The sequence below is a fragment of the Mytilus edulis genome, chromosome 10, assembly GCF_963676685.1.
Source record: "Mytilus edulis chromosome 10, xbMytEdul2.2, whole genome shotgun sequence".
Lineage (NCBI taxonomy): Eukaryota > Metazoa > Mollusca > Bivalvia > Mytilida > Mytilidae > Mytilus > Mytilus edulis.
The window spans coordinates 67255893-67268816 of NC_092353.1; the positions used below are offsets into that span (position 1 = coordinate 67255893).

At 31.4% G+C, this 12924-nt stretch overlaps 1 protein-coding gene across 2 annotated transcripts; it reads right to left on the reverse strand.

Moving 5' to 3' along the window:
• Nucleotides 1-6571: 6571 nt before the first annotated feature.
• On the reverse strand, nt 6572-12564 carry LOC139491725 (uncharacterized). Of its 2 annotated transcripts, XM_071279555.1 has the most exons (3): nt 12440-12564; nt 11996-12175; nt 6572-11025 (listed from the first exon to the last, which is right to left on the reverse strand). In XM_071279555.1, the coding sequence occupies exon 3, from the start codon at nt 10603-10605 to the stop codon at nt 8857-8859; it is 1749 nt and encodes a 582-aa protein (XP_071135656.1). In that variant the 5' UTR covers nt 10606-11025; nt 11996-12175; nt 12440-12564; the 3' UTR covers nt 6572-8856. The 2 variants fall into 2 exon arrangements, with proteins under 2 accessions (XP_071135656.1, XP_071135655.1); XM_071279554.1 differs by lacking the exon at nt 11996-12175 and having other exon boundaries at nt 12440-12551.
• Nucleotides 12565-12924: the final 360 nt, after the last annotated feature.

Below are 12924 nucleotides of genomic sequence, written 5' to 3' on the forward strand. Positions count from 1 at the left end.
TGGTGCATTTTACATAGATAAATAAAATCGTATAATTTAAACAAAATGAGGATGTTAAATTTGATGTATGCCTTTTGGTGCTTCTTCGTTACATTTGTTGTATTTATAGTGATTTAGATGATAACACAATGTTGATTGCTGTACCCCTATTTTTGTTACCTTTTGACCTATTGTGTCTTTTTGTTTTGTTCACGCATCGGTGACAATATAATGGAATTTGATGCGACTGTCATACAAGTGAGAGGTTTCGCTAGCTACAAAACCAGGTTCAATCCACCATCTTCTACATTTGAAAATGCCTGTACCAAGTCAGGAATATGACAGTTCTTGTCCATTCGTTTTTGATGCGTTTTGTTATTTGATTTTGCCATGTGATTATAGACTTTCCGAATTGATTTTCCTCTGAGTTCAGTATTTTTGTGATTTTTCTTTTTTCTATGTTGTGTCATGTGTTCTAATGTTTGTCTGTTTGTCTTGTTTTATTTTTAACCATGGCGTTGTCAATTTATTTTCGATTTATGAGTTTGACTGTCCCTTTGGTATCTTTCGTCCCTCTTTTTTAAGAGATGAAATGTGGCATCGACAGTTAAAACCCTCAAAATCTCTCATTTAAAATATTATCACGTTGTTTATTGTTTTTCGATTGAAAAAAAACCAGCAAAACAAACACATTTGTGCTTAGAGGCATACATTAGGAAATAAGTACAATGTATATAAACGTTTGTCTTGAGTTGATTCATATAGGACGTCAATATTATCTACTGAACAGTTTAAGTGAGCACAGGTCTTGAAAACTTTTTTTCTTCTGACAACTAATATTCCTGTTGGAATATAACTGTGAAAACGTCCTCTAATAAAGGCAACAGTAGTATATTGCTGTTAAAAACTCATAATTCGATAAAGAAAAACTAAATCCGGGTCACAAACTAAAACTGAGGGAAACGTATAAAACATAAGAGAACTACGACACATCAGAGACACAACCACGAAATGTAACACACACAGAGACGAACTATAATGTAACAATGGCTATTTTCCTGACTTAGTACAGTGTATTGTATGAAAAAACGGTGGGTTGAACCCGGTTTTGTGGCATGCCAAACTTCCCGCTTTAATGGCAGTGTCTTTAATCTAAATGATACCTACGTTTTGTTTTGCCAGTTTTATATAAACTTGTACATCATGATTTTTACCTTTGTATTTTTTTGCCAAAATTACTGTCTTACAAGCTCTATGAGCCGAAAATAATTAAACAAAAAATAATCATTAATTAAGCAGCGAGAACGCCATGAATACTTAAAGATTGTGCAACAAGAACACAAGAAGTGTATTATTTCATTGATTAATATGAAAATTCAAACAACTTGTCTAGTTTCCAACGTTGCTGGTTGTATATGGTGGTTGTTCTTAATGTTTATAAATTTTATGTCACATTTAATCTTAAACCATGGATTTGTTCCAAATCTCGTAAACAGAATTTCATCCTTTTTTCCCTCGAGTATGACATATCTGATCCCTTGTCACCGTATTTGTACAACTAATCAGAACTTTACGGGTGTCACTGAAAAAGCACAACTTGCTTGCAGGTGAAGTTCGTGTTGTTGTTATACCCCTATTTGTTACATTGTGTTCAATGCTTCGTTGTCAATATAATGGAATTTGATGCCTCCGTCGTACATGTGAGATATAGCGCTATAAAACCAGGTTTTGAAGTGTTTTATTATTTGCTTCTTCCATTTGATAAGGGACTTTCCGTTTTTAATTTTCCTCGGAGTTAAGTATTTTTGTTTTAAATTTTTCTTAGAGAACTTGATATCAAGCAAAATGTTTGGCTTGGTTCTTGGTTCTTAGTCTATAGTTTTGAATGTAGTGTTTTGTAAACGGTCGTAACTTCTGCATTCTTTTAATCTACGTCAGAACTGAATATATATTGTTTAACGATATGTAAATGTATTAGTACTATTCTGTACAACGTAAGTATAGTTATCATAAAATAACTTAAAATGTTTGAAATATTTACCTATAAAATTAAACATTCAAACGGATAGCATAAAGTATTATCAATTCACTAAATGACAGTGTGTTTTCATTGATAACAAAAAGTCAATCCCCTTTCCCAATATCAGATCGAGACATTCAATCTTTAAATTATATAATATGAATACACTAGTTTTAATTTCACGGCTTTTTTAACCTTGCAATCTAAATATAACTTGTTCAATTGTAAGACATTGACACACAAAATCATCTCAAAAATATTTATTTATAAACTTTTAATTAGGTCAACCGCAAACTTATCAGAGGTATTTCAAGTACTTTTATCAATTTGTTTAGACATTATTAAGTTTTATACCAGTAACTAATCATAACAATGTTATCTGAATATTTGCTCCTTAAAATCTGATTCAACTACATTGACGTGTATATTTGATGTAGAATGACGAACTCAAACACTACTTATTGTATGAGACTTATTTAGTAACTTTTCAGAATTTTTCATGACAGTTGTAATAATTTAATTGATTTTTGTCTGACACCAACTTGTTGTTTTTCTATAGGAAAAATGGTTTGAAACAATAGTTTGCATTGAATGTTCGATCGACTAAGGCCGTGTTCACATTGACCTACACTCGGTAATGTGTAAGTGTAACTCACACGTAAACTAAACAAAATTACGTTCACATTGATAAAACTCCATGTTTACATGTAGTGTAAAACATGTTTTGTCTACATGCAGTCGATACTCGACGTAGGCCTTGTGTAGATTAAGTGTACACAAAACTAGGCATTTAAAACATAAGTTTCACCGTGTACATATTTAAGGAAGAAACAATTTTCGAATAAAATTGATATTTAAAACAATTATTAATAAAGTTATTTACAGACATATTTGTCTTAACTTGATATTTTTATTTGTTTTTTTTAAAACTTAACGTAGCTTTATTAAGCCTTTATCAAGACTCAAAGCAGCATCATTGTCGAACACATAATTCATTTGAAAATTAAGGTCTTTCCGAATCGACTTGACTTGAACAGAAATGTTTGCCACTGGTATTTATTCAAACAACGATTCACTCATAAATGCATTACTTAAAAAGTGTGAGGTAAATGTATTGTTTGTCTAGTACATGTATCTCGGATCCGTTAAATTACCCTTAAAACTAAAGAAAAAAAACATTACCCCCTCCCTTTGCCAAATACTCCTTGGAGAAGAAATACCATTTGAACTAAACAGAAAAGATAGGAATATAGTGATCCGTGATATATTATTCCTTCTTCTCCTTCAATCTCTGTACCGATGTAATGCATTGGGTTTATGAGAATATAAATAGATATTCTTCGCCTGTAAGTATGCTGCTGCAGCCTACGTTTTCTAATGCTTAATCGATACATCTTTATTATTTTTTAACTACTGCAAATCATCAAAACGGCTTTCATAAAGAAGCAACCACTTAACTTAAAAAAGAAGGGGGGGGGGTAATTTCTAATGCTTAATCGAGACATGTTTATTATTTTTGAACTACTGCAAATCATCCAAATGGCTTTCATAAAGAAACAACCACTTAACTTAAAAAAAAGGGGTGGGGGGAGGTGTTATTTTGTTAATTTATCTGAGCCAGAATTTTTTTCGCGCAAACGTTTTATTCTGGTTTTTTTCGACGTTGGTAATCAATTTTATTTTCAACATTTAGCACTATAATGTATGGGGAAACTCTTGATTTAGAATATTTTGGGGTTCGGAATATTTCCATGGATCCCCCTCCCCCGATTTGAAGTCAAATGGTCGTTCCCTTACTGCTAGAAAAGTTGTCCGAAAACTTTGCATTCGGTTCTACGTGATGAACATTTAAATGACATAGAGTTTACAAGTGTGAACAAATCTTATGTACAGGTAATTAAACAAGGTGAACAAATTTAATGTGAAACCAATGTCCAGTACATTAAACTAAACAAGTTTACTGTACATGGCGTTTGGTGTGAACACGACCTAAAATGTATCATGTTTCTATCTCAGGGTAGATCGAAGTTGAATTTCATTCTAAATGTGAAGTTGTTAAGTGCAACAATTTGCTAAACAAGCTGCCGTTTAATTGGGTCTCTAAACGTTGCTACGTTTAAGTAAACTCGTATTTTAAAAAGAGTTGATACATACACAGTTAAAAGTAGCAAAAAGAGGGGGAATTTGCTTTACTTCCTTTCTTTATAACAAATAAGATAACATCTGAAATCTCGTTTTCGCAATTTCAGTTGATATCACCTTTTACAAAAAAATTGTCGTCAGTCGACTGACAAAACCTTTTTTGAAGAATTTTTAACTTTAAAATTACTTGGCCAATTGGAAACAAACTTGTTATTCACGAATCTGAAATTTGCAGCTTTAAAAATGCGCATTAATTTTCAGAAAATCAATAAAACAGTGTACGAGAATCCATAGATACAAAGATTTGTATTTGGCTCTATCTGTAGAAAACTTATAAAATCTTAAATTATACACTGATATCTGTGTTAACTCGTCGAACCTTTAAACCAACTTATCAGTAAAGGTTATCTTACCAGTGGTGTAATTCGATCTTTGAATATACTTTACATTGACCACTATATCTATTTTATCATCAGCAAATTAATCATAACTAAATTTGTACTCTTTTCAAACGGGATGTATAAAGACACATCCACGTTCATTCTTTATCCATAAAGAGGTTAACTCCTAACTATCTTATTGCCTGTCGATACATTTTATTTTGGCATTGCACAAGCCATGTCGTCTTTGACTGACCATGAAGTTAAAATATTAAAACCCTGTGTTTTAGTTGATTTTTGTCTCTGATGCATGATTTTTTATTATTAATTGTTTTTAGCTTTTATCTATCTGTCAGTAACTGCACGTACTCTTGAAATGTACTTTCTTGTTAATTTGACCTGTTGATACTATTTGTTATGTTTTTTTGTTATTCAAAGTTTACTTATTGAGGGTTATATCTGGTCTATATACCAGCTTTGATAACTGTTTAGTAATACTATACATTTTCACTTCTTCGTACCATGAACTTCAAAGTTTTTTTTTGGTAAAACTATTTCTTTTCTCCTTTTATACTGTTTACATAACAACAAAATTATTTTCATTCACCGGTGCATACTATTTTTGCAAATGGCGGATTTTTGTTCAAGGTTGTGTTTTTTATCTGAAATTGTTTAACATTTCACAGCGGTATAATACTTTTACTTTAATTATTCATCCTTTATTTTGTTTATTTTGTATTTACATTGTATCATAGATCAAATTTATTCGTTCAGTGTATGTTCACTTGTGTTAATACGTCTTTTGGTTGATATTTTTCAGTGTGTCATTCTATGTTGTGATGTTACACTATTGTTTCAGATGAGAGAGAAGGGTTGGTACCATTCAAACGTTAAAACCCGCTGCTATTATTTGCACCTTTTCTAAGTATGAAATCTGATGTTCAGTATTTGTCGTTTGTTGATGTGGTTTATAAGTGTTTCTCGTTTCTCGTTTATATTGATTAGGCCGTTGGTTTTCCTGTTTGAATGGTTTTGCAATAGTAATTGCCGAGGCCTTGTAGAACTTGCAGTTCGGTGTGATCCAAAGCTCCGTGTAGAAGACCGTCCTTTGACCTATAATGGTTTACTTTTATTAATTTTTACTTGGATGGAGTTGTCTCATTGGCTCTCATACCACATCTTCTTATATCTATATAAGTTAATTGCTATTCTTAAAGAAATGTAAATATGTGATGATAACTTTGAAAAATATTTCACATGGTTCTTGCAGTCGTTAAAAAATCTTTAATCAAGATAAAATAAAAAATGAACACAATTCAGTGAAATTACGCTATTAAAAACAAATCGTTATACTTAAATGAGGTTAAACAAATATATTTTGATCTTTGAAATAAAAAGAAGTAAATAACCTCTGCCACACTTTAAAATGTCAGGCAATAAATATATATGTATATATACATTAAAACATAAGTAAATAAGCTGCTTATTTATTTAATCAAATAAGATGTGTATTACCCTTTCAAGAATATTGTGAAATCATTATTGAAAGATTATTTCTATCAGACAGTTGTTATTGTTGACAATCAGAAATGAAGACGAGAGATAGCGCAATCATTTCCAGCTGTGGAGTACCCGACTTTTTTCTCACTTATGTGGGTGTGTTTGTTATGAGTATAATTTCATATAGATGTTTTTGTTTCTTTGTATAAATGACAAAAAAGAAGATGTGCTAAATGACTAAAAAAGATCATATTCACTTGTTAAAGATGTCAACTCGAAAGTTAAATTCAAAATTGAATTATACCTGTTCACGCGCATATAACTCTATTCAAATTCAAAGAAGATTTACATTGCCATGCTTTGACTTTAATATATTTATTTTTTTTTGGGGGGGGGATATTTTCTTTTATCTTTAATATTAAATTGTGCTTAAGTCATACCTGACAAGTTTTGGCGCTTAAGTAATACCACGGCAGACGTACCCCATCGTTTCGTACTTAAAATTTCATAACTGAAAATAGTTGCACTATCATAAACGATTAAATAACGCTTTCCAAATATATATTTATTTATTTTATCACAAAATACCTTTACAATGTACCCATTCAACTCTTACACAATAATATCACGCAAAGCAATTACAATTATTTATTTATTGGAAGCATCACAATCTTATTTATAATGCCAACCTATGACTTCTATTGTAAAAAAGGTCCGGTGTTTTTTTCTTATGAAATGGAACACGCAGAATTTAGAAGATAAAAGTAGATTCGTTACCTCTATATCATGTTAATTTCATAACCAGATCTGGTCGGAGTATAATTACCAGTAACTTTAGTTTTCCAATATTCAAATCAGTTAAAAATATACAAAATAAAGATCTAAAAAAAGGAAATGTTTGATGCGCATAGGCCAACCATCTTGCAAATCTCCACTAAGTCAAAATGTCACAATGAGGAATAAAACACAGGCTGTAACAATAGTTTTTTTTAGCGAATTAACAAAGTTAAAAATGGAAATGGGGAAAGTATCAAAGAGACACCACCCCGACCAACAAGTAGAAGGCGGAGGCCACCAGTGAATCTTCAAGACAGTATGAAAACTACTCACACGAAGGCGGACTTCACCTGGCCCTAAAATAAAATATGTACTATTTCAATGAAAATGGACGTTACACCAAACTATAAAAATGCATGCAACAGTGGTATACCGCTGTTCGAAAGTCATAAATCGATTGACAGAAAAGAACAGAGTTACAAATATAACCGACGAAACACATCAACTATAAGAGGAAAACAACGAAACAGAGAAACACTGAGGTGTAACAAAAACAAACAACAATGCAACACACACAGAAACGAACTATATGAAAACAACTTCCATTTTGACTTGGTAAAGATCATTTTAAGAATAAAATAGTGGGTTGAACCTGGTTTTATGTCTACCCAAACCTCGTTCTTTTCTGGCAATGTTAAATATAACACTCAAAATGACAGAAATACTTAACAAATAAATGCAAAAACATTAACGTCAGAGAAATACACAAATCAACAACACAATAGTACATTTCCACATGCTGACCACAGGATAAAAACGAACACGTAAAACAACTTTAAGCTTGCCTTTATGCTTTAATGATTTTTTTTGGGGTACATTAATTAGACTGTTAGTGTTCTCATTTGAATTGTTTTACATTTGTCATTTCAGGGTCTTATATTACTGACTGTGCGGGCTTTGCTCATTGTTGAAGACCATACCGTGACCTATAGTTGTTAAATTTCTTTTAATTTTTGAAAGTAGCTTAAGTCAACAGATATAAACAATTCACCAAAGTTTCATAAAATTTGTGAAAGTGTTTATGAGTAATTGTCCGAAAATTGGAAAATCCCCCCCTTTTAAGAATAAAGATTCATAACACGAAAACGTAAAATCTGAAATTTATAAAAATCGAAAAGGAACATATGTCAATAGATATAAACAATTCACCAAAGTTTCATTTAAGTTGATGAAAGCATTTTTGGGTTATTGTGCGAAAACTGGAAAATCCCCCTTTTTTAAGGATAAAACTTCATAACATGGAAAAGAAAAATCTGAAATTCATAAAAATCGAAAGGGAGCTTACATCAATAAATATAAACCAAAGTTTCATTAAAGTTCATGGAAGTATTTATAAAATTCAGAAGGGAGCTTACGTCAATAAATATAAACAATTCAGTAAAGTTTCATTTAAGTTGATGAAAGAATTTTTAAGTTATTGTCCGAAAACTGGAAAATCCCCACTTTTTTAAGGATAAAATTTAATAACATGGAAACGAAAAATCTGAAATTTATAAAAATAAAAAGGGATATAAACAATTTAACAAAGTTTCATAAAAGTTTGTGGAAGCGTTTTTTAGTTATTGTTCGAAGTGTGGACGACGGACGGATCACGGTATACCATAATACGTCTCATCTTAGACGGGCGTATAAAAACGACACAACAGAACCAAGTATTGTCCGTCCAACGACAGGATTTAACGCCACAAAAGATAGTCATAGATAAGTTTCTAAAGGCAAAATTTTTCTCTCATGTTTTCTATCACGTTTTAGACACGATCAACGACATTCTAGCAGAATGAATTCTTTAAAATATAAATTTCAAACGATTTGTATCATAAAGTTGTTTGGATAGGATGTTTTCAAAGAAGTTTAGTAGGAAAGAGCAAACAATCTAAATTTTATTTTTTTTTCTTAAGATTAGACCAGTCAAATAAATGAACAGAATCAGAAATCGAATATTCCAGTCTTACTCAAGTTCGTTTTAAATTCTAGAGTGGACAAAAATATCAATTTTCACTAGTTTAACAATTTCAATTTACACCAGCGGGCAAAATGGCTGGAGTCATTAGAAAAATAAGAAAACATTTTCTCTCCTATTCGCTCCCTAGCTCTACAAACTACTTCCTCTGGTTCATAAGTTGTAAAATCGCTCGCATAATCAAATACTGAAACTGTTCCATTAAATGGAACTTTCAAAATATCACTTTGTATTTTTTTCTCTTTAAAAAGTCCATTGAATGCATAGTGTGCAATTTCGCACTTAATATGTTTTTCTTTTCGTTTGATTATGTCGAGAACCACCGAACAGTGCTGAAGTTTGAAATATCTATACAAAATTATGTCACCTTTTTGTAAGTCGTCCTTAAGCCAAACTTTCTTTTTTGTAACACTTAGCATTTTCTCATTTCTCTCGAAGCACATTTTACAAAGCATGCCATGTTTATATTCAACCTGGTTCCTTAATAGTTCGTCACTAAGTCCACTTAATCCTTTCTGTAACTGAAAACATATTTTAAAAACAACCACAGCTTTCCTTATCTGAATGCTGAGTTTTTTCCCAGTTACACACCAAGAAACAAAATGTTCGCAATTATTATCAAACACATCATAAGCAAATTCTTCCTTAGTACCACGTGCAAGGTACGCTCCGATTGCCCGTTTAACTACTTCTTCGGGGGATCTCGGCTTTATACTTCCCCAATATTTACAAATGCTAACTATATCCGTCTTTAAATTGACAGTTTCAGTAGCACGTTTTAATTTAGCTAGCTTTCCTTTACGACGCATACTATCCCTTAACGCACCCATAGCACTGTTTGTATGGTGAATTAACTCCAAACCAACTTGATCGCTGTTATCATCCTTCGATGGAAATACTCTAACAACAATTGCATGATGGTCATAAAAACTCCTTGAAAGAATAATATGGTCGCCTTGGTTGATTTCCTTCCAGTTTTTAACTTGTACTGGTTTAATACAATCCATACAACTTCTACCAGCCTCACTCTCATCATGCTTCATCGATTGAAAAGATGAGTGTAAAACATTCGAATCCGTGTCATCATCGGAACTGCTACAAGAGAATCGGTCTTTATCGTAGTATACCCTATCATCATTATTTGTTTCAAGTAAATAATCGCTTTCGTCCTTCTTTTGTATCGATTCTAAAGTGGATTCAATATCTATGTAAAATGTAGAGTTTCCTATTTCTATGCCATTTTCAGAAATATCATCAAAGCCAAAATCGTTTAGTTTTTTTCTTGAATTTTGTCTTGATAGGGTATCTACCTCTTCAGTTATTTTGTCTAAATCAAATTGTTTCACTTCTTTTGAAGGTGTATTTGTTTGTGTCAATTTATAGATAGTAATGTGTGACGGGGGTCTTTGCATTATCGGGGAATCGTCTAACTTTGAACTTTTTGATGATGGATTTACAACATGGAATTCGTCTGGCGATTTTTCTGCTTTAGTATTTATATCCATTAAAGATTTGGTATATGTTATGGTCTTCTGACGAACTTCGTTGTCATTAGACTTTGTTTCAATCTTTGCGACATCAATTGACTCGCGACTTGCTCCTTGTTGATTTTCAGTAGATGACTTTTCATTTATATTATAAAAGAAGATTGTGTCGTGTGACTGGTCAACAGAATCGTCAACATGTTTTTCGCTGTTCCAATATTTAACCAAATGAGTATGTTCCTCAATCAAGTCTATCGGGTTATCAATAGTCTTTTGGCAGCTTTTTGCCTCCAAGTCGCTCATTTGAACTTAGTTTTTAGTAATAATTTTTCTATCATTAGTGTTTTCCAAAATTAACTTTCTAGAGTTTCTAGAGTGTCCATCGATTTACTTTTAATCTAAATGGTTTCTCATTGTGACCACTTACGAAATAATTCTGTATTAATTGTAAGATGATCGACCTCTTTTATCATGACTCCAGCCTATTGTTGTAATTTTGTACTATCAACTGACCGCTGATTTAGTCCGAGATAATGTCTCTTAGTTGCAAAGTTATCTATATGATTGGTTTAATGTTATTGTCTGTCACTGCTATGTTGCAAGTTTCCTGGTTTTGAAATTTTTAATGTAGTTCGTAGATTTTCATATCTATCTTGATCTTTCTATTCGGATTTGCCAGCAATCAAACTTGGCGGCTTTACAGTCTAAGTGCTATTATTTCCACTGAAAAAGAAAACAACACGTGTCACATATTTGTTGCCCTATAGACTGGTTTTTATATAAGTATCCATTGCGTAGCTATCGCCTATAAAGCCGATTCATGAACATGGGACATAAATTCAAATTCGAACTAATAAATATCATGAATGTTTGTATTTAGTGTGTAAAGTTGTGAGTGTTTGTTAGTGTCTACATGATTTGTGCTCTTTCACGCAAAAAAGAAAAAAAAACATATTCTAAACAATGTGGAAAGATTCAACATAATTGAAATAATAATGTTTCGTCTATGAATATAAAATCTGGTACCAAATATAAAGAAGCTCTTGTTTGAACTTGCTACAGAAAATACGAAACAATTTTCGTATTTTTGCATCAATTTACGAAAGACAAATGAATACTTCACAGCATGTATGTATATTGACCAGATCTGTGTTTCAATGTGTCACTTTGATACCATTATTTCTTGAAAACACATGAATGTAAAAAGGAAAATCACAAGCATACTGAACTCAGAGGAAATCAAATAGGAAAGTCCCTAATCACCTAATCACGTCGCAAAATCAAACGACAAAACACATCAAAAATGAATGGACAACAACTGTCATATTTCTGACTTAGTACAGGCATTTTCAAATGTAGAAAATGGTGGATAAAATCTGGTTTTATAGCGCTAAACCTCTCATTTGTACGACAGTCTCATCAAATTCCGTAATATGTACAATGATGCTTGAATTAAACAGACATGATAAATAAAATAGTCAAAATATGGGTACAGCAGTCATCATCGTGTTACAGTTTTAAAAGAAACAATGTCGCGTGTCTGACGTCAGAAAAATCTACATAATACAAATGTACATTGTATGAGTAAACAAATACTTTTTTACATACTTCTCATATATGATCATGTATTAATGTTACAATATAGGTATTTCCTAATTCTTATTAGGTTTATATGTAAGCATATTACACTTACAATTATATGTTATTGTTCGTCCGTGTATAATTATGAATTGATGCACCATGTTCAACCGGAAATTTTACAATCGTTTCCTTGACGTTAAACTGAAGTGTTTACTTCTTCCTGTTATGTTACCATGAAATGTGATAATGTTCTTTTGTTATGCATATACTTCTGTTATCATTGCACCTCAATCTAAATAAATAACACAGAATAAAAACGGACAAATTTTACATAGAATTTGAGGTCAAAATCATTGATTTTAGAATATAATGTGATTACAAAATTTTATCTACCTTCCAAATCTGTTGCTTCTTTAAATAGATTGATAGATCTATATGATCAAGTGTTCGTCACAATGTCAACAAAGTATACAAGATATATATCTATTACTTAACAGATATTATAACTTCCCTTTTCTGATAAAGATGCTTTAGCCCATTATAAACCCGTACTTACCTTTGTTTCAAGTCGCTGCAAATAGTTATAAGATTTAGAAATAATTATTTGACCAATTTTATAGGTGAATTTTTTGAAAGAGAAATCAGGTTACAGGTCAAACTTGATTCACGGGAGATAATCATAATCAAACTTCATTTATTTTCCACCGATCGTTCTAAGGTAAAAACATGGATTCCAATAATTAGTTTACTAAGAATTCATAGCTAGAGGCCTAACCATATTTTATATTTTTAGATGATGATTTTTCGTTACTAAAACATAAAAAAACATACTATTAAGTAACTGCTGACCTTTGACAACATGATTAAAGAACATGAGTATAATATTAAAAATTAAACATGTTAAAGTCAGAACTATTTAAATTAAGTTTATTTTCTTTATATTCTAGATTTGCAATAGATTTTTCCTGAGGATTTTACAAATGACTGCAATATTTGTTGAAAGATGTGTTATTCAGTTTTGTTTTATAATATAACGCCATT

What these genes read in the sequence shown, in the direction of transcription:
- LOC139491725 (XM_071279555.1), bottom strand. Translation starts at nt 10,605, where the DNA reads ATGAGCGACTTGGAGGCAAAAAGCTGCCAAAAGACTATTGATAACCCG.